The following is a 21,128-nucleotide window of genomic DNA, read 5'->3' on the forward strand; positions in this document are numbered from 1 at the left end:
CCTATACTCGCGATTTACGCACCACTGCATTCTGTCGATGCACACATTGGTTGTGCCTAATCCGCGGTGAATAGCATTGACGTCAAATTTACTGCCTCCTTTGTGAACATTAGTCGTCGACGAAGTAGATGATTGGGATAAAAGTGATTGCGATCAGGAATTATCATCGAGGATGAATACAATAAAAGATTTAACGTCTAAATTTTTAATATGAATCCAAGGAGACCGAGCAATTTTAGTGAGTTCAGGTTTCAAATACAAGCACGTCTATTTTTTTGTATCCCTATAATTTTGCATCGAAAATTGCCGAAATTATATTAATCTCAATTCTCAGGTGAAAAATATTTTTAAAAAAGCTGTATTTGCAACCGCATTGATTGCAAGCGAGAATGGATATATCATTTTCGAAATAGCTCAATTTCTCGGGATAATTTTGGCACAGATTTCCGTTCTATTGGTAAACTATAATGCACACATATGTATGTACATATGCTACTCGAAAAAAGATAAATGTTGGCTGGAATTCCAATTCTGCCACCGCAAATGGAGCACGCCATGTTACTCGCTGCACCACCGCGACGATGAATAAGTGATTGCACTTTTGGCAACGACACTAGCGCAACAAGAGGTGCATTGCACTGATGCTTTGAACATTTTTTACATTTCTTTATTGCAAAATGTTGGTTATATTCTTTGTTTAAATTTATACACAAACTAGATATCGTACTATGACAATTATATGGCATATGGCACATATTTTTACGTTTATTATTTTAAAACAAACTTTAAAATTTGTTAAATTTCTTTTCCGTTATCACAAAGAGAAAGAGAGAGAGAGAGAGAGAGTGTGTGTGTGTGTGTTTTTAATTTTTATTGAAAAAGAGATGAAGATGGCTCATTTGGTAGTGACATTTAAAATATTTTATTTATAATACTTTACACACACACAGAAGAGACCATTTCATAAAAACTCCGCTGGCTTTGCGATTCGCGATCTATAATTTGTTGACACATTGCTTATATCATCATTATCGTTTAATTACACGTGCGACTGCCGTTACGCGAATTCGGACGGAGCTTATGGTCAAAATTTATGCGAGTGATTCGCGGCGGCACTCTTCGCTCAGGTTCTCTTGCAGCACGTCGCCCGCGGAGATGCAATTTTGAAGGCAATTTAACTTGAGCCACAAGAGCAAGCGTAAGCTATGGGCAAATGTTTACTGTGAAAATCGTTATAGTCGTTCCGAAAGCTTCCGGATCGTGCTCTCACGAGTTCTCGACGACGAAAATGTCTCATACGCATGGCCGCTTAATCCTCCTATTCGCCGGCTCTTGTCCTGCTTTTCACTTTGTCGGGATCTTTTTATCTAGAAGATTTTCCTCTTACATTTTCTTGTCTCTACAATAAAAACGATTCTATCGTGATGTTCTACAATTGACAATATCGACAACCATGGAAAATCTAGAATCAGCAGCTTTTATCTCTCACAGATTCTATTTCGAGTAAAAACTACATATTATGTACATTCGTTATAAAAAATATAATAAACTTTAAATCAAACCATATAATTATTATTATTATTATTATTATTATCATTATTATTAAACGGGAAGAAAATCTCTTTAGTATCTATATATAATGTAATAAATATATAATAAACAATATATATAATATAATAAATATAAGCTTTTTTTTTAAATTTGAAATCTCATTTATGTACGTAATCTTCTGTCAATCAATTGGGACTTATTATGTGCGTTATGATATTTACATTGTCATGTATTGCGCAGCTTTGGAATTACCCTTTTTAAATTGAGATCACGTAATCAAAGTTCTTTATTCTAGTTTCCAAGTTTCCTACAATATTATACAGATATGACACAAGCTGTATGGATCCTTATTTTTAATAATAATAAAAGAATGCAAATATATCATTTTTTCTTTTTTTTCTAAAAAATAAGACTTTGTATTAATATATTATTGCTCAAATTTAGATTGAGAGATAAATTTGTTTAAATTATTTGTTTCGAGAAGAAAATATATTAATAATCATTTTGGTTTCGCACATATCTTTCAAATACATACTAATGCCAAGTCAATAATTTTTTTATTAATTTATTAAATTAAAAACGATAATTATTTCTTTCTTTTTTCACCGATTTTTTTATTTTATTGATTACTAGTTCTATCATATAATATTTATTCGACTATTTTGCGTCATAGAGAAAATATTCTATCTTTTGTCGGAACACGTATTGGGCTGTCTTAAATAATGGAGAAATTCCTGAGTTTCTCGAGTAATAATAGCTAAGCATTCCGACTCTGTAATATCGCCCTTTCTCTCAGCACCTCCCATTCTCTCTCACATTTTACTCGCCTTTACTGTAGCTAGCACCTCCACGCCCTTTGTCAGTGCCCTCGGTGTTCACGCGCGCACTTACACTTCTTCACTTCACGTGAGCAAAGCCTTTAGGTTTACGAGACTGAATCTTGACAAAATATCGTCTTTAGCTTAAACACTTGAGTATATTAAATAATCAATAAATATGATTAATAATAATCAATAAACTCGATTTTTACACAAAGTCTTTCTTCTTTTACTCTTTTCAGTTGGCTCAATGAATAAAATTCTTTTGATCAAAATAAAAGCTGATGCCCAAAATAAAATGCGACGCGCCTCTTGTGCGCATTTCCCAACTCGCGACGTAAACGAGATTTACGGCATTTGCGTCACCTTTTCGTTCGCGCCAAATATTGAACCCCCTAAAACAATAAAATCGAGATTTATGAGGTGCGATAAATTAAACATTTCCACATGTGCACGTCATCTCACTGCAAAAGTTTTTGCGCATATTCTTAAAAAAAAAAAAAAGAAAATATGACGAAAACTATTTTGCTTCCGTGCAATGTAAAAGAATATAAAATGCATATTTTCGATCTTAGAGCTTTTCCAACAAAACAAACTTTGTAAACTCGCATTTACTTTATTTTTGTTGCAATTTAACAATCTTTACATACAATTTAGTTGTGAACGAAATCATGCTTCTTTCATTTTCATTTATTGCTAAGAAGATTTGTTTGACATTATTTTAAATAATACATATATATATATATATATATATATATATATATATATATATGTTGCTATGTGTATATCTGCGCTATGATATTGTGGCAAATTATATGTATTTTATTAAAATTTTATTTATATGATCAGTTCGATGTGTAAAGAAATATTTTGAAATATACTCTGATGAAATATATCTATCTATAAATTGTCTTTCAGGATGTGATATTCATACACAGTAGTTGGAGTCAACGAATAACCAGACATCAATAACGAGATATCAATAAGTGTGTATAAATTAACAGAATGAATTTCAATAATTCTCTTTAAATAATAACGAAATAAATTGTGATATTTATGCAAAAGTGCATATTATAATTGTGTCAAAAAGCATTTTTTAAATATATAATATATATTTTGAAAAAATAAATTAATTGTAAATAACGTTTCCTTAGCAAAACATCGATTCGCTCTATTGGTCTGAAGAAGAAGAAGAAGAAGAAGAAAAACTTTTCCTTAACAAAACATTGATTCAAAGTGTATATTATTAATTATAAATCCTGTAATAAAAGTATAAATTGAGGATAATTTAAATAGCATATATGACGAGTCGATTACTTTAACATTCATCTATGTATTATCTATTTTTTCATGATTTTTTAAAATCATGACTTTAAAATGTGAAACTTAATAATTATTCAATAAGCTATTTTCTTTGGATATCAAAATCCTTTGTCAGCCTTCTCTATTCACGCTACGTTCTATTTCGCAAATACGTCTCCTTTACATTTTCAACTGCGCACGAACTCTCGGAACCGCGTTAGTTGCTCTTTTATGTTGCACTTTACGGTCTTTGGGAGAAAATTCACTTTTATTATAGAAGAATTCTCAGGCGCACCCGGTGACTGCGAAACGCTGTCCTTCTTTTTTTCCGTTCTTTGCTCATCGATAAAGGCGGTACGGGCAAGATAGTTTACGCCGATATAAGATGTCGTGTAGAAGTTAGTTTCGTTATGACGTTACCTCACTATCCGAAAATTGTTCGAGAAAATTTGAAAGTTGTGTACGAAGTGGTAAAAACAAAAAATAAAAAATGAGAAAATATGAAATTAATGAACGGATTGTTATAATAACGAGGCGGATATTGTTGTAATTTATGGTATGAATTATCTCGAAGCAGTTTAATTCAACAACGTCATCCATGACATCGTATAATTGAAAATCTAAAATTTATTGTTGAAATTAATGAGAATGTCTGCGCTTTGAATTTGCCAGATCAATTAAAAAAAACGGAAATTACCGCTCAGGGCATTGTGATGCATAGATTGAAAGCATTACTAGGCACTGCCTTTAATGGGCATTACTTGAAGAGAGTGAGCATTAGTAGGCATTGCTTGAGCATTAGTAAGCATTACAGAGCACTGCTTGGACAGCGGACCCTATGTCACATATTTAATAGTAATGTAAAAGATAAAAAAAACAACTATTTTAATACACTAGTAATTAATAATATACATTTTTTTTCTGTTTTTAAAGCAAAAAATAAATAAGTTACAAAATGATAATGCAAAAAGAATGAAAGGCTGAAATAGAAGAAAATGAATTATAATAAATATTTTGTATATATCCGTATTAAGTACATAATACCTGTTGCATAATTTTTTTACTTTTTATCGGCCAATGTGCCTGCAAAAATATTTTATTAAAATTCAATTGAGAGATCGAAATTTATTAGATGGACTCTAACGAGAGCGTCTGCATGTCAGGCAGCTTGAAGATCGATCAGGAAATGGAAAATTACTTTTTCTTTAATCACCGTTTTATTGATTATGAAAATAAAAAAAAAAAACGCTACGGTTGCAGCAAACTGCATCTCGGGAGAATTTCCGCCTTGTATACGCTTCGGCTACTTTTTTCCGGAGTCACGCGGAAGTGAATCGTTTTTCGCGGAAGTGTTGAGAAAGATGAGAAACTCTGACGGTGCGCGCGCTTCAGAGAGTAAGGTGTCCTTATAAAGAGCGGTCGTAAAGTGCTGAACGTCGCTTAAAGGGTCGTCTTCGGGCTGCTATTACTTCGAGAAGAGCACTTTGCGCTATTACCAATACACGAAACACGACGATACCGACGGGAAATGATAGAGTCGAAAGAAGGGGGGGGGAAAGAGGGGAGGGTGGCAATAGTTAATCTTAACTCGGATCTCTCCCTTTCAGAGGGAGAGTCTCGTCTGACGAAGAATGTCCTTATTCCCTGTTTACTCGCGATCTCACCCGTGCCACTTTGACGGATACAAAGCACGTACTATGTACACATTAAAGGAGAGTATCATGTAATATTACTTCATCGATTAGCTAGTTTGATCTTGAAAGCATTCTTAATGCAACTTTTCCTTCTGTAAAGGATAAATTTTTGTTTTTTCTAGGTAACACTTACTTTTTTGTTTTCGCTTTCAGATTGTAAAATGCGATTAATACTGCTTATAGTTGGACATCAACATGTATTAGTTATTGATCGCATAAAATTTTCTTTTTTATTTAAAATCTCTGAAGAAAGTGTGCGTTTAAACTTTTAATTTAAAAAAATAAGAGGTATAATCATTTTATGACGTAAAAAGGGAAAAAAAAGAATGAGAAAATAAAAATAAAAGCTAAAGCACTTGTGGTATACTTGTGGCGAATCGTTATATTATGCATGCGATTATTATAGTTAAGAATTTAAATAATTAACGTAATTTAAAAAAAAAATTTAATTTATTATATATTGTAAAGAAAACTAGCGTAAAAGTGCATTTATTAGTTAGAGTTTTATTATATAAAATATGATAAAATGATGCATTACAAATTGTCAATACAAAGATTGATATCTTTTAGTATCGATATTTGTTTGAAATAGAAAAGCATCACCTTAGCGCGTAACCAATAAATATCCGGATGGATAGGCGTGGTTAAAAAGAAGAACTGAATCAATCTTACTCAGAAAATAATATCGCACGTTTTATCTCGCGGGAGACGTACGCCTGGGTAGATTATTCAAAAATTACCGCCTGTCATTGAGAGCGCTCGTCAACTGGATGTTACGTGAAAAGTTTTCGCGATGTTTCGCCCTTATCCGGGACGCGAATGGCAGGCGATCAATCCTGAACTCAAGGAGTTCCATCACGTTGGCGAAATTGATTTAAAGACCGCATCGTAATCCTTTCGTTGAGCCCCCGCCGACACACAGAGAGAGAGATTCACGTTCCATTAATGCGAAATGGGGTAAAGTCGATAGTACATAATGTTGTCGCACATTTCCCCAGTGCATACAAATTGCTTTGTTCTCGGTGGCTATTTTTCTCGCTCCGGCCACACAGGACGATCGGGGCAAATACGTTCGGCAAAATTTCCCTTTACGACCATCCTTTTACACCGCCTAATCCCCCTCGTAAAAGCCAGCGCTCGCGGCGAATTGTAGCTTCTCTCGCTATAGAACGCTTTGGAGGAAGAGTTCGTAGAAAGCTGCAAGACGTTGCGAGTAAAAGGAACGATATCGTTGAGACGAAATTGAGGCGAGAGATTTCAGCGCGGATTTCGACGGGAAACAAATCGGGCACCGTCGCGTTATCGAACTCCCAACGGCAATGTAAATTCGATAGATGCTTTATCGCAAAATAAAATCATTTTCAAATATATATATATATATATATATATATATATATATATATATATATATATATGATGTAGCGAGACTAAAGCAAATAATATTGCAAGCCATTATGTCATTGTATTTTTATTTTACGCGAACAATAATTTATTTGATTAGAAACACATGTGTGTTTGTGTGCATGTAAATTATATTCACTTGAAGATATTTTTTTTTTTATTATTTTTCAGAGTTTACCGCAAACACCAGCCGGTGGTGCTGGTGGGAAAGCAGGCGCGAGTAGTACCGGCTCAAGTGCTGGGATGGTCAATGGTGCTGGTGCCGATCATGAAAACATCCGGGATGGTGCTGGCATAGATACAGAGCTCGTAAGTACATACATAATTCGCAATTGATATATATATATATACATATATATATATATATATATATACGCATAACTTTCTCTCTGTATATATTATAATTTTTTAAATGAATTAAATGTTAAATATAATACATAGCATTATGCGACATATTTTTTTATCATCCGTTATAGGAAATTAAAATTGCATATTTTCGATACATATATATTCAGCATCGCTTGTTTTATAAATTATTTCTAGAATTCTTTACATAATAACCCGTTGTATGATTATTTTTTTCATAATATCTGCAATGAAATGTTGCAATGGTACTCTTTGTATTCTTAAAACTTGATTTCATTTGAATACTTTTCGCGGTTAATGAATTTCGGCGGGCAAAACGGCATCTCTCGATGGACCAAATGGAAGTAGAACATTGTCTTTCTTTGTCAATAATTTCAACGCTTTTGGAAAAGTTTCTCGCAAGTGCGAGAACCGTCGCTGCCGCAACGAAAGTTTTATATGGCAAAAGAACCGACCGGCAAAGCGGCTATTCGTTGCACCGGATGCTATTGTTTACTTCGTTCTACTTTAGTTTGAGTGGACCCTTTTATTGCCGCGTACCACGGGACTAGTAGGGTGAAAGTAAAGAGAGAGAAAAAAAAAAAAAAAAAGAAGTCTTGCGCTGTCGTGTCATGTGGGAAATCACTGTGATTACGCTCGACCTCTAAGTTATTCAAAAGACATTCTACATTCAAAATTTCATTTGAAATGCAAACCCGCTACATGTATTTTATTGCTGAAATTATGAATATTGCATTTCCGACATCAGTGTGCACAAATTTTAATAAAATTTCTACTTTCAAATTTATAGAAACATATAATTAAATAATAAAAATTACATCACATCGAATTGATGAAAGAAATGATATAATAAATAATTATATAAGAGAATTTTTTGCTCAGTTTTTGTTGGAGAAGGGAATAATCCATTCGTGTGCGTGAAAGGATTAAAAAAAATTTACGTTTATGCACAGTAACATCCATAAGTTAAAAGGGAAAAGGAAGGGAAACAGCAAGATCCGGAAAGTATGCAATATGGGATCTAACCGAGCGGTAGAAGCTAGCTAGGAATTCAGGAATTAAGCGATTACTTCCGAAGTTAACCATTGTTCCCGGCAATCCATCAATCCGCCTCTCCGACGATTCTTCCAACCGTTTTTTCGCACGTCGATCTATTTGCACGGAATTAAAACCGTTATCTGCGCCCCTCCGTTATTCGTCTCTCCGAGTTTCGAAGAGCGGAGGAATGAGTGGCAAAGGGTGGAAATCTATGTGTGAACGTCGGACAAAAGGAATGCGAAGAGATGGAGAGAAGCGACTGGTCATTCACAGATTCTGAGATTTCGACGATATGTGCATTATATGGACCTTTATTAATACACCATCACATATTATCACTACTCTTCTTTTTCCCAAAACATCTTTTCTGATTTGCTCTTCTTGATTTCTTCATATTTATGATCTATTTTACATCAAATTAAAAAGAAAATTATATATATAATTTACAAATCATTAATTAATTAATTAATATGTATTAAATTGATAATGCAGTCTCTCTCTCTCTCTCTCTCTCTCTCTCTCTCTCTCTCTCTCTGTACATATAATACACGTAAAATATTTACGTAAAAATATTGTTGATTTTTTACTTTAATAATTTTCTTCTTATAACGCCTAACTTTTTACATATTTATTTATTTAAATAATTACATTTTTAGTTATGCAATTATATGCGTGTTTTAACAAAAACATTTCAAAAAGAAAATATTGTATATTTTTTGAATGCGCAGTTAATGAAAGGAGATTTTGAGTATACGTATAAGTAACGAAACTATCTTTGCGAAATCCAATTGGATTGCTAGTGATCGATATTATTCATCTGGCTTTATAGGTATTTTTAATCGAGCTTCCGGAAAAGCTCGCGCCCACCGTTGATTGTCCGTTCGTTCGAAATGTCTGCGCTACCAATAGGCGTTAACAATTTTTTCATCACTGTCCCCATTCTCTCCGGGCTCTTCCTCTTTTCCATCTCGGCCGAATTTTTTGCAATTTTTTCGGTGTCTATCGATTTACATGCGCCAGCAAAATCGACGATGCTTACGTCGTTTGCTGCTCTCGTCTAGCAATTTATAATCGAAAAGCGGTGGGACGCGAGCTTCGGTGGCACGGCAGGCCAGATGAAGCTGGGAACGTTTTATTGTGCTTACTACAACTCGTTGTCCCATTTTCTGTTTCGATATATTGAAGCCCATCCGTGACCATCCTTATATATTTGCGTATTCATCTCTGCGTCACTTATGTGACAGAAGTAAAATTGGAAACGTGGTAGGATCAGGAATATTTATATCTCGCATATTCTCTCACGCCAATATGTAATGGAACATAGTTTCTAGAAATCACAATACATTTTTCTTCACGCTCTGTTTAAAAAACAAGCGGGTGTACATAGCGGAGGTATATGTATACTATATATTATAAAGCAAATTTTATTATTAGATTTTATAGTAAAGAAAGCATAAAAAAATATTTGTGTATATATATATATATATATATATGTAGATATCTTATTTTCTTTTTTTTTTTACTTTGTTCTATCTCTCTTTCTTTCACGTCTGTTACCACATTATTTGTTTAGAATATATTAAACATATTATGATTATTAATTAAACCATGATGTAGAACTAAATAACATTTAAGCCATAAAGCCATAAGTAATCATTTTGAATTTGAATAATAAAATCTGAACTGTTAAAGAAAGAAAGGGAAAGGGCGAGAAAGAATTATTTAAAATACATGTATTATTATTTTGTATAATAATATTCACGGACATTACAAATGTTTTGCTTAATAGTTTTTATTATCTAAAAAAGAATTAATGTTTTTAATATTATTTGCTATCTATAAATCGAAATTTCTTTATACTTTTCAATCGACTCGAGTGAGTGATTTAGGAGCGACACAGACGAATCGAGAGCGTAAGGGTCTATCCTGAGTGTCTTGTACCAATTTACCGTGGCAAAGAAAATCAATTTCATTGCCATTATGCTGCCAATTTATTACGTTTCTCTTACTCAAGTTATACTAACATACTATCTCGAAATATCTCACAAAAGCGAACACTAACACCAAGTTTTCTCCAAGCTGAACAATTATTGATAAATATACGATGTTTACTTTCTTTCAAGTTTCATATATTTTATTTTTTTTTATGGTATCTTTTTTTAATTCTTGCACTCGGAAAAAAAGCTAAAAAGCAAGAAGAGAAAGATTATCGTTGCTTATATATTTACTCAAGCGAAGTAGCAAGAAATATTAGAAAGATGCACATAGAACATCTGCTAACATAGACACTCGCATATTTGCTTAATTAAACGGTAGATTAGCAAAATGTCCGACCAAAGTTAAGAGTAACAATACGGTTTCGTGATTATGCAAATTTCTTTAATTTCTTCCTGGCCATCTGCGACGAGCGTTAATGTTGTGTAATAAAGGAACCGAGTTATGGGAAGGAATGCTTTTCTTATATATACGTATATATCTATGCAGCCCGCATTTAAATATATTTTAACTCAGATTTTTCTCTCAATTTAATCGACACTCATTAATTATATATATATATATAAAAAAGTAATTAGCAATGAAAAATAGTAGTAGAATAATAATAAAATAAATTTAAGAGTTAAATAAATAACGTACAATTGAATTTTTTGTCTTTTAAATGTAACTTTTTTTCTTTCTCGTGTTTTTCCTCTCTTTTGATGGCTCTCGGAACAACATTTTATCACTATTCCGCTACGAAAAAAATTATATATACATACATATACAAATGTGTAAAATAATACATCAATAACTCGTAAACAATAGGTGTTGGAAATAATTGTTCAAATAAAAGTTGTGGAGTATACATACAGGAAGCAAACTGAATATGATGCCATCCTAGCATGTTATATTTCAGTATACATTTATGCAACTCAGTTTTTTTTTTTTAAATAAAATCATTTTATTTTATTTTTTTTTTGTATAAATAGATTTCTCGTAATATTTGTCATGAAAAGTTATAAAAATAAAATGGCTAAAATATGTTATTCTTTAATTTGACATAAATTCTTTGAAATATCTGATAAAATATTCATTTTTTATCTCATCTCGATACTTTTATGCACAAAATAATAAGAGAAATCAATTTGTATGAAGAAAATATACAGCTGTTTTCAAAAAAAAAATATAACTGCTTGATGCGAATTACAAAAATGCATTGGAAAAAAAACAGTTACACATAGATAGGTGCTCCAATGGTGAAAGAGGTGCAGAACGTTTTATTAAGCCGGATACCGGCAAAAACCGTAGTCACAGCCGAAGGAGTAGAAGCGGGGTAGAAACGCGTTTATCGAAAAGTGAAAAGAGAATGTGGCGGATGAAAAGGGTAGAGAAGAGAAAGGAAGGCCCGATGCGCGGTAGGTATTAACAAAGAAGCGCTCGGCAGCATAGGGGCTTTGAATTCACAACCCTCTTCCACCTCCATTATTTCCTATCTTCCCAGCATTATACATTTTTCTTCGCTTATATCATGAAAAACGTTGGTGAAACGTTTCATACTCGCATTCACAAGTGGCCGCGAATCTGCTTTATTAAACCTTTTAAACACTCGGGAACGCGAATTATCACAATGCGAGAACGTTTGATAATTGATAAGCATATTGATATGAAAAAGATTGCATAATTCTAATTAAAGTGGAAATAAATAATAAATAGTGAAAGAAGCGGAATATATTAAAATTTTTTAAAAAGAATTTTCTCCCAGAAAGTTATTATAAAGTTTGATAGCATGAAACATTATTTTGTATCTTATAGTAAATATTGGTTATAATATCGGAAATTAATAAAAGATTGTTTCTAATAAAATGTCAAATTTTCCAAAATTTAAATCATGTTTTTTTCTCAAATATCTCTCTTTTTATCCACGAAATTGCCACTATTTTAGGTTTTTTTTTTTATTTTGAAACTATCCGATTATTTCGTAAGACGGTTTACACCTTAAACATATATTCAGTGTATGAGATAAGATTTTAGCGATATGTATGTAATACTATGCTAAATACGTCTTGTAACGTTCTCGCATAATCCCAAGACACCCATGACATCCTTTGGATATAAAGAACGTTACGTTATCCCGATATATGGAAATACAACGCCTGCGTTGCAAATAACAGCTCGAATCATAAATCAAGAAAGTAAGCCATACATAAACTCGTCTTTATTTGACTTTTATCTGTTATTTTATCACTTTTTGATAACCTCTAACTTTTTCATTTGATCCAAACATTGTCTTAACATCGACATTTGTATAAATTCTTTCCTCGTCTTTTTTTAAATATAAGATCAATTTTTCAAGAAACAAGAATCAGTTTTCGACAAAATTGATAATAATTTGATTTTTTTTAATACCAAATTATTATTCCATACTTTATCATTATATATAAGAATAAGTGATTTTATTTTCATACATTTTTTTTTATTATCTAAAAGATGAATTTTAGAGTTTTACTCTACAAATAAATCTGCATCTCAATTACTGAAGATGCGCTTTGAACCATTTAAGTGATAATAGCAAAGTTTTGCAAAGTCAATTAGCAATATTTCTTTCGTTTCAATCGTGATACTGTCTATCTGTCACATATATGAAAGTTTAAGAAAGAAAATTAGGGGGAGATTAAATATCCTAATCTTCAATTGTAAAATTTGATTTTATCTATTTTTGTAACATTGTAAAAAGTCCTGTCCGCTTTATAAAGTCTAGTTCAAACTCAATATAAGTTGATTATATAAAAGGAATATTTCTATGTTCAACTTTGCATTGTGAGAGTTACTTTACTTGCATATCTTGACATTACTTTTTCTAGTAGGTTCTACATTTTGTGCGTTTTATCATCTCATTAATAAGCCACGTAAAGCAAGTGGAGTTATATCACAGATGTTAAAAGCTTTATTCAAAGTACAAAGAAGCCTTTCACAGAATAGCGCGCGTTTTGTTTTTTTGTTTTGTCTTCGTTTTTTCGCCTGATTAATCTCATGTGCAGAATGTTTCCGTACTTTGTCCGTTAGACTTTTGCATTTCTCTGCCATGTGGCCTTAAGAAAGAGAAAACTAGTTTTTCTTTTTTTTTTTTTAATAAAATGAAGCAGATTAAACTTGCTATCAACTCAGAAGAAACTTTATCCCATCTTTTTGGATCTTCTCATTTTTTTTCATCAGCCTTACGATTAGTCTTTACGATAGCAGCTTTTTTTAAAAGAAAAGTGTTCTACCTAACTTTTTATCTTATCCGATTTTCTTTAAGGAAGTTCCCTTTCGTTCGCGGTTCCTTAATAAATCGCTATCTAATTGCGTCGTCTTGTACAATGCATGTTTTATTAGCAAAGTATTTCGCCAGAAATTTTCCTTATCAAAGATTTATTATTATACTTTCCTCGGTATACTTTATAAAGAAAATCGAAACACATAAGACACATAAAACACAAAGAAGATACTTATTACGTATTTTCGAGCTATCTTCGAGCATCAATAAAAAATAGCAGAGTTATATAAACATCTTTAAATAAAAATGGAGACATGTATGTTTATAAAAATAAATAAATAAAAGCAAAACGAATGAAATAAGGAACAATAAATAAACATGCACGTTCATTTAGGATTCCATAACGTAGTCATTAACTGCAAGCTCTATTTAAAAACAACTTTTTGATTGAAATTTCTTCGAAATGACATGACTTAATTCTTGTCTGAAAGATAACAGACGTGACCCGAATCGAAAACATGGGAAAAGAGGAACGGGAAACAACACTAGGGTATTCACTTTGTTACTCGTAGTTAACGGGAAATAGGTGGCACGGATGGAGACACTTTACGATCCGTGGAAACTTCGTAATAGTACCGTACCGTTACGACCTTCCGCCCTCCGTTTCAATAAACTAATTGAACCTAAAACTTCTCAAAGCCACGTAAAGTCCTAGTCGAACAATATTCATCCAGCATCATAAAATACTACGCAGAGTTCAAGCTAAAGTTCCCTTACTGACATTTATTAGAAAATCATTACAAGAATTTAAAATAATATTCACACGTCTTATTTATGAAGGTTGATGAACATGAATGTACTATTATGTTGTTATGTGAAAACTTGTCTCGAAAGAGTTTAAACGTGTCTATCTAATTTAAAAATTTGATGTTAAATTTTTGTTAAAGGAAATAGAGAAATATGAGAATTTTTTAAATATCAAAAAAAAAAAAAAAGAGAATGATATTAAATTATAAATTTGCTTTTTATCCAAGGATTACAAAATGTCTTTAATAAAAAAGTTCTAATAAAATCTAGTTACATTACGGAAATACAAATGCATTATTGAGATAATGAAATTACCTTTAATCAGCTGGAGAGCTTTAGAGAGAAATTTAGGATACTGCAGCAAGGGCTGGATTTTCACACTTTCACATTAACTTGTACAACCCGACCGGCTGTTGGGATAGAAAGTTTCTACACTACTCGCGAGTTGAGCCGAAAACGTTATCTCGTCGATGTTGCATTACCGGAAGTTAAGCTTAAGCCATTTCAATCCCATATGGATCATACAAGTTTATCAGTTATCCGAGTGCTTTTATGAAACTAGTATAATGAAAATAATTTCGTGTGATTGCAACACGATAAAAAAAAAAAAAACAATATATGAATCTTTTTATCAATCTTTTCTTGCAACGATTAATTCCTATGCTAATAAAATATTAAATTCTTTATAAAGATACAGACATTTAATTTTATTTATACTCGTTTGTATGCAAAATGCAAATGCGCACTTATGGAATGCCATATCGACGTTTACCGAGGTAATGCGACAAGAACTTGACGGTCGTTCGTGGCGGAAATATTACCTCGTCAATGCCGCATTAAGACGTGATAAGTTTAAGTTGGGATCCAATTTGAATCTCCGACAGCTTGTTATCTCGGTTGTGAGCGCGACTTTGGCGATGCGCAGATTTAGCATTCGCCAACTTTGGAACGAGCTAACTGAAAAGCGCGTTCCGCGGAATCGTTCGGCGGTATCCACCAGAAATTCTACATTCCGCGCACGTATGAACTTGTGAAAGTCCCACATACCAGAAACGTTACACGGATGGGGAAAAAATTTTCTTCAAAACTTTTTTAAATTACGCATTGTCATCAGTTTATAACACACATTTATGCAAGCATCAAGTGAACAAATTTTATTGACGTAAATAATTAACGCACAATTGTAATACGCATGTGTATAAAAGTATTATTATATAAAATATGTAAAATTTTACATATATAAAAAATATATACACATTTTATAATTTTATAAAAATTATATGTACATTAATTTCTTATATACGTATTATATTATACATATATGATGGAAACCAATGGAATCTCAAAAATAAATTGGCAATTAATTTCGCAAAAATAGCAAAAAAATTATATAAATTATAAATTGCTTCTCCTGTAGGGAGGATCACTTTGCTGTCACCGAATGCTTCGTCACGAACCTCCTCTTCTCTCCTCTTGTTTGTTCTTCTCTACTTCCTCATGATACTCACACGGCACTCATTCGCGAAAACATCGTTAATTGCTCTCGCGCGTGCACTAATTAGCTTAACAGAATTATAGCGTAGCACTTTGCACGGCAAAGATATTTCTCCACAATCGCGCGAAAATTAATTAATTGCGCGAATTGTGGTATGTAATAATCGTAAGAAAAAAGCGCGTGTATCATTTTTTAGTATTTTACAATCATATTTCAAGAGGCGACACACATACGACGCTTTTTGCTCGTTTGAGTCTCGTTATGTGGCTGATAACAGGAGATGAAAATTGCGGATAAAAAAATTTTCAAATCGCAAAAGCATTAATAAAATAATATAAAAATTATTACAATCAAAAATTATAATTTTCTAAAAGTATATTTTAAATTGTATTTTAGATATACTTTTAATGCTGCGTTCTGCAAAAAAAAAAAAAATAATTTAACGTTGATAAATAGAAAATCTGATAGCGGAAAGATGATGTCATCCAAGATAAGTTTTAACTTTCAACTTTCGGAATTCTATTACTCGTATATTAAGCGTTATTATATCGTACGCGGGTCCACTGCAGAATAGCAAGTTGAGTTGGCAGCATCATGTTACTTTACTCAAGCCAACCCGTATACTGTTTCAGGCTTTGGTGTACCGAGACGGCAACCTCGTCTCAGGCTCACTTGAGGCGTTGGTGCAGCATATGGTACCTACGGAGGAATATTATCCCGATCGGGCGTACCTCTTCGCCTTTTTGCTGAGCGCCAGGCTCTTCATCAAGCCGCACGAGCTTTTGGGCGAGGTTTGCGCTCTCTGCGAGCATCAGCAAAATCTGAATGGAGAGGGCGGTAAGGTGAGCACGTCGTAGATATACTTTCGATCTACGAACCGGCACGAAAGCCTTTGCCCGACACGATGCATCCACCGCAGGCCGCGTGTATTATCGTTTCATCACGGGGTCATGCATTCTCGTCTGTGTTCCTACCCTTCTCTTATTACGTCTCCTTCACCTATCGCGAAATATAAAGAGCGCAAAAACTTTCTTTGCTTTTTTTCATAGTCTCTATCTATCTAGTACCTCACGTCTGACACGAGTGAAACAAATCATTCTCTTTAACTTTAACAGAGAATCATTTATCACCAAGATCCTATTCTCTCTTTCTGTTTCGTTATCTTAGTTTCTTATCATTTTCCTGCGGATACTAAGATATCTTTATGTAATATAAATTGTGTTATTTTTTGCTTTTATGAGTCAGCGATATATTATAAGAATTTCAAAACTATCATTCTGGAGCTATTTTTTATCCATATCGATCCAATAATAAGTTTACTTAATTTAACTTATCCGTTTCCGTTAGTTTATCCATTTATTCCGTAAAATTTTTGTCCCTTGAAAGAAAAATTTATCTTTGTCATTGAAAAACGATAAAGTATTTCGTACGTATTTCAGGAACGACTGCATCGCTTCGTGCCGCGACTAGTGCAGCTGCTGGCGGAATGGACGGAAACATTCCCGTACGACTTCCGAGACGAGAGGGTGATGGGTCACGTCAAATCCATCACGCAAAAAGTCGCTGCGGTCGACGCTGCGGCCAGGCAGGAAGTTTCGGCATTGCTGCAAAACTTACTGCTACGACTGACGGCCTTGGAAAGGTACGAGGAAGGCCTGGCTAGACTGGCGACCGAGGCAGCAACCGAGCAGCTTACACAGGTTTGTGAGTTTCCGTACCAAGCGCCCATTTGCAGCCGTCAGTTTGCATCTCGCTGTCCCGTATTTTGGCTCAGTCAGTTAGTCGCTTTAGCACGACGTTTTCCAAACTGCAAATATCGCGGATGTTTCTAACGTCAAAGTTCGTACATGTTGATATTCGGTCGAAGAGAAAAAGAGCAAGATGTTTGGGAAAAACAGCAAAGTCTATCGATATGATAAAATAGCAATTTGATGATGATAACGTTTAACAGTTTCCACTTGTTTCGCAGAAAAACTAATTTAAAAAACGTTTGTAAATATATCTGATGTTAACGATAAAAACTTACATAATGTTTCATTAAGATGACATCTTTTACTTGTATAAAATATAAATAATTTTTGCATATAAATATATATATATATATATATATATATATATATATTAATATATTTTGCATAAGTCAAATTGGCTGATATGTACATGTAATGTAATTGTAAAGGGCAACGAAATATTATAGTTAAAATTTGACGCGCCAATGACATCCGCATCTAGAATAAAAATACCTATATAAGTCGCACATTACCAGATTTTATAATATCGTTTTAATATCATAAATTAATAAGGGAAAAAGCATGGGGGTGCTTTTGATCGGTTGCGCTTTGATCCGAGTAGCGCATTGTTGCGCAATTTCAATATGGATTTATACTCATATAATCCGACCCTGTTGCAAAGCACGATTACTCGGTCTACCGTAATCGCATCGACCCTTCGAGAACTTTCGACATAATGAAGCGATAATATTCTCCCTCTGGATAACACCCCGCCTCTTATGTGTTCCCTCTCACTTCCCGATCGTTTCACACATGGTTACTGTTACGCTCCGCGAACGTTCCCGTTCTTCATGTCCGTGTATTACACATGCTCGCGCATACCCACACACACACACACACACACACACACACACACACACACACACACACACACACACACACACACACACACACACACATACATACATGTACCGATCGAAACGCACAAACTTGGACATTTACGTACGCGTGCACTTTACGCGGTTAGTCTGTAACCGGGTTAGTTGCAGTTTCCATGCTCGGAGACGTTAACCATTCCGTTAATTTCATTATCGCGCGCCTATCTGCCGCCGCTTGTAACATCCGTTAATAGGTAATTTGCAGCAGCATTAGTTAGTTAAATACACCGGACCGTGTCGTGCCGCGGCTAATCGGTACAAAATTGTCGAGCTTGGCATCTCTCTCGATGGTGCGCGGATCGTTTCGTATGTAAATACGTGAGGAATTACGATGACGTTCAAAGTCGGAATTTCTATGGAATTATAATAATCTACAGATAATACATAATAAGCATTCGTTATGTTCAAAGCTTACACGTCAATCCTTCGCCGATACATACAGAAAACTATTTGCGCACACGACTGTTTTTATTTCATTATTATCAAAATTATTTGGATGCATAAAATTCGAATTTAGATTTCGTGGATAAAATTTTATAGCGACAAAAAATACACATAATCTTGCAAATTATTTTCTTATAATAAATTATATAATGTTTTTACACATATATATATTTTTATTTAAAAAATTGAAAAGATATTTTATAAGAGAATAAAAAAGAAAAAAGAGTTACTTTTAAGATTTTTTACGTGTAATATCTTTAATCTTATTTTAAACTTTAAACTTTCAAATTTATTTATATATTTTCTTTAAAATTCGGCTATTTTTCACGTGTTTTGTTTATAATAAAAAATTTGAAATTTTTGCCCGAAAATTATATTTTTATATTTTAAATAGTATTCTAAACAATTTTTGAAATACTAATTTAATATAATATCAGTGAGAGATTGGATGAATCTATGCTAAACTTATGTACACAATAATTCTGCCATGAATACGAAATAACTGTTACTTGCGGGACCAGAATAAAATTAGGTATTCGAGGGTAACACGAAAATTTCCATTAAACCCGTGAAATAGAATTTCTGGCGAGTTCGTTCCAAAGAATATTAAAGCGACCACGGTTATTTGCCGACTGTGTGGTAAATGTCGCAAAATTTCTACAAGAAAATAAGGCAATTTTGCAATATGTGAAAACGTAGCATTCTCATAATCTCCTGATATATTCATAAACATCGATTTATATTAAAAAAATCATTAACTCTATACAATAACAATTTACTTTAATTGTTGCGATATTATTTTCTGCTGTATACTCATTGAAATTTTAACCCGAATTTAATCCTTGCTCTCTTTAACTATGCACTTACGATATTTTGTTAAAATCTGTTTATTATTGCGCCAAAAAGCTTTATGTTTGAAAAAAAAACCACGAAGGCCATTTCGTTGCTTCAATGATTTCATATGTGATACGCGAAGATTGTTATGCTTCCATGACAAGATAGGTTAAAAAGAGGAGACGTTTCAATAGATAAAAAAAAAAATAAGTTCTCAAGTATCGAGAGAAAGAAATGAGAGACGAGAGAAACGGCGAGCTCTTGCAATGCTCCGGCTTATTAAACCGCAAGTTCTCTTCGTCGCGCTTTTTCCACTCGTTCTGAATATGCCTATATGACGACAACAACTTTACGTAACTTTACATAGAGAAACGAGATATAAGGCTCGAGATCAATAATTCAATTGTAATACTATATTTCTCTCTTTCTTTCTCTCACCACTCTCATATCTTTCTACAGACACAAGTTTTTAGAAAATTTGAGCCACGTTCTATATGTATTCCTCAAGAATTTTTATTCATGCCATACATTGTGGCACGAAGCAATATTTTTCATTGTTTAATAAATAACGTGTATACGCGCGCGCGCGTGTTACGCTTTAATTAAAAAATGCGAGAAGAACGAAACGCGTATTCGTATTCTCTCATATTTTAGACTCTAACTACACTTCTTTTTATTCGTTTTTCATAACGATACAAATAATTCCAAGCGCAAAGAGTTTAATTATTAGTTGGCCGTACTTTCGTTGCAAGTGTTCGTTGCACGTGTCGCATCCTTTTTTTTCGAGAAAAAGATTATTTTTTTTTATTCAAGACGGAAGAAAACTTACAAGACCGATAATGAGTTTTCGATATTTGTTTTCTTTCTATCGAGTAACTTCTAAGTATCTATATTCTACATCGAGAGCTGGCAGAAACACCTCGAGATCACAAGTACACTATTTCCTTCGTTAGAAATTTCGTTTTAACTTTCAATTTGTTTTATCCGTCGATTCGAACGAGTTTCGTTTCCTTCGAACAAAACTTTATGAGACGGTATTATCTATGCGTCATTTTTTATTACGTTCTATCATTTTATTTTATCGCGATATTAATTTTGCAAAAACATGTTTCGCGACTTTAGGTTTAGCGATATTCGAAAGAAATAACTTTTATAATTGTGTATTGTGTTTCTTCTTTGCTGCATGATGGGTTTAACGTCATAATTATTATACGTGTTCCTACATCAGCAAGTTGTTAAATCAATTAACAGTTAAACCAATTAAACTAAATATTCATCGCTCAAGTCAAATACGTCGAGCGTGAAAGCTCATTAAATGTGGCAAAGGAAAATTTTGTACTTTCTAATTAAAATTTCTATTGCATTAGTAGCAGTTTAATTGAGCCAATTTTATTAAAAACAGAAACTAAAACATATTATAATTTGTACATTTATATATATATATATATATATATATATATATATATATATATATATA

General features: G+C 33.0%; 1 protein-coding gene across 1 annotated transcript in view; it reads left to right on the forward strand.

Moving 5' to 3' along the window:
• Positions 1 to 21,128, forward strand: part of LOC126857157 (uncharacterized) — a 244,949-nt gene that overhangs the window by 209,894 nt on the left and 13,927 nt on the right. Inside the window, exons 4-6 of the mRNA XM_050606346.1 lie at positions 6,938 to 7,075; positions 16,338 to 16,547; positions 17,145 to 17,405. Coding sequence (XP_050462303.1) covers positions 6,938 to 7,075; positions 16,338 to 16,547; positions 17,145 to 17,405 — 609 coding nt within the window. The remainder of the gene's footprint in view (positions 1 to 6,937; positions 7,076 to 16,337; positions 16,548 to 17,144; positions 17,406 to 21,128) is intronic.

The sequence above is a fragment of the Cataglyphis hispanica genome, chromosome 2 (genome assembly GCF_021464435.1).
Source record: "Cataglyphis hispanica isolate Lineage 1 chromosome 2, ULB_Chis1_1.0, whole genome shotgun sequence".
NCBI lineage: Eukaryota > Metazoa > Arthropoda > Insecta > Hymenoptera > Formicidae > Cataglyphis > Cataglyphis hispanica.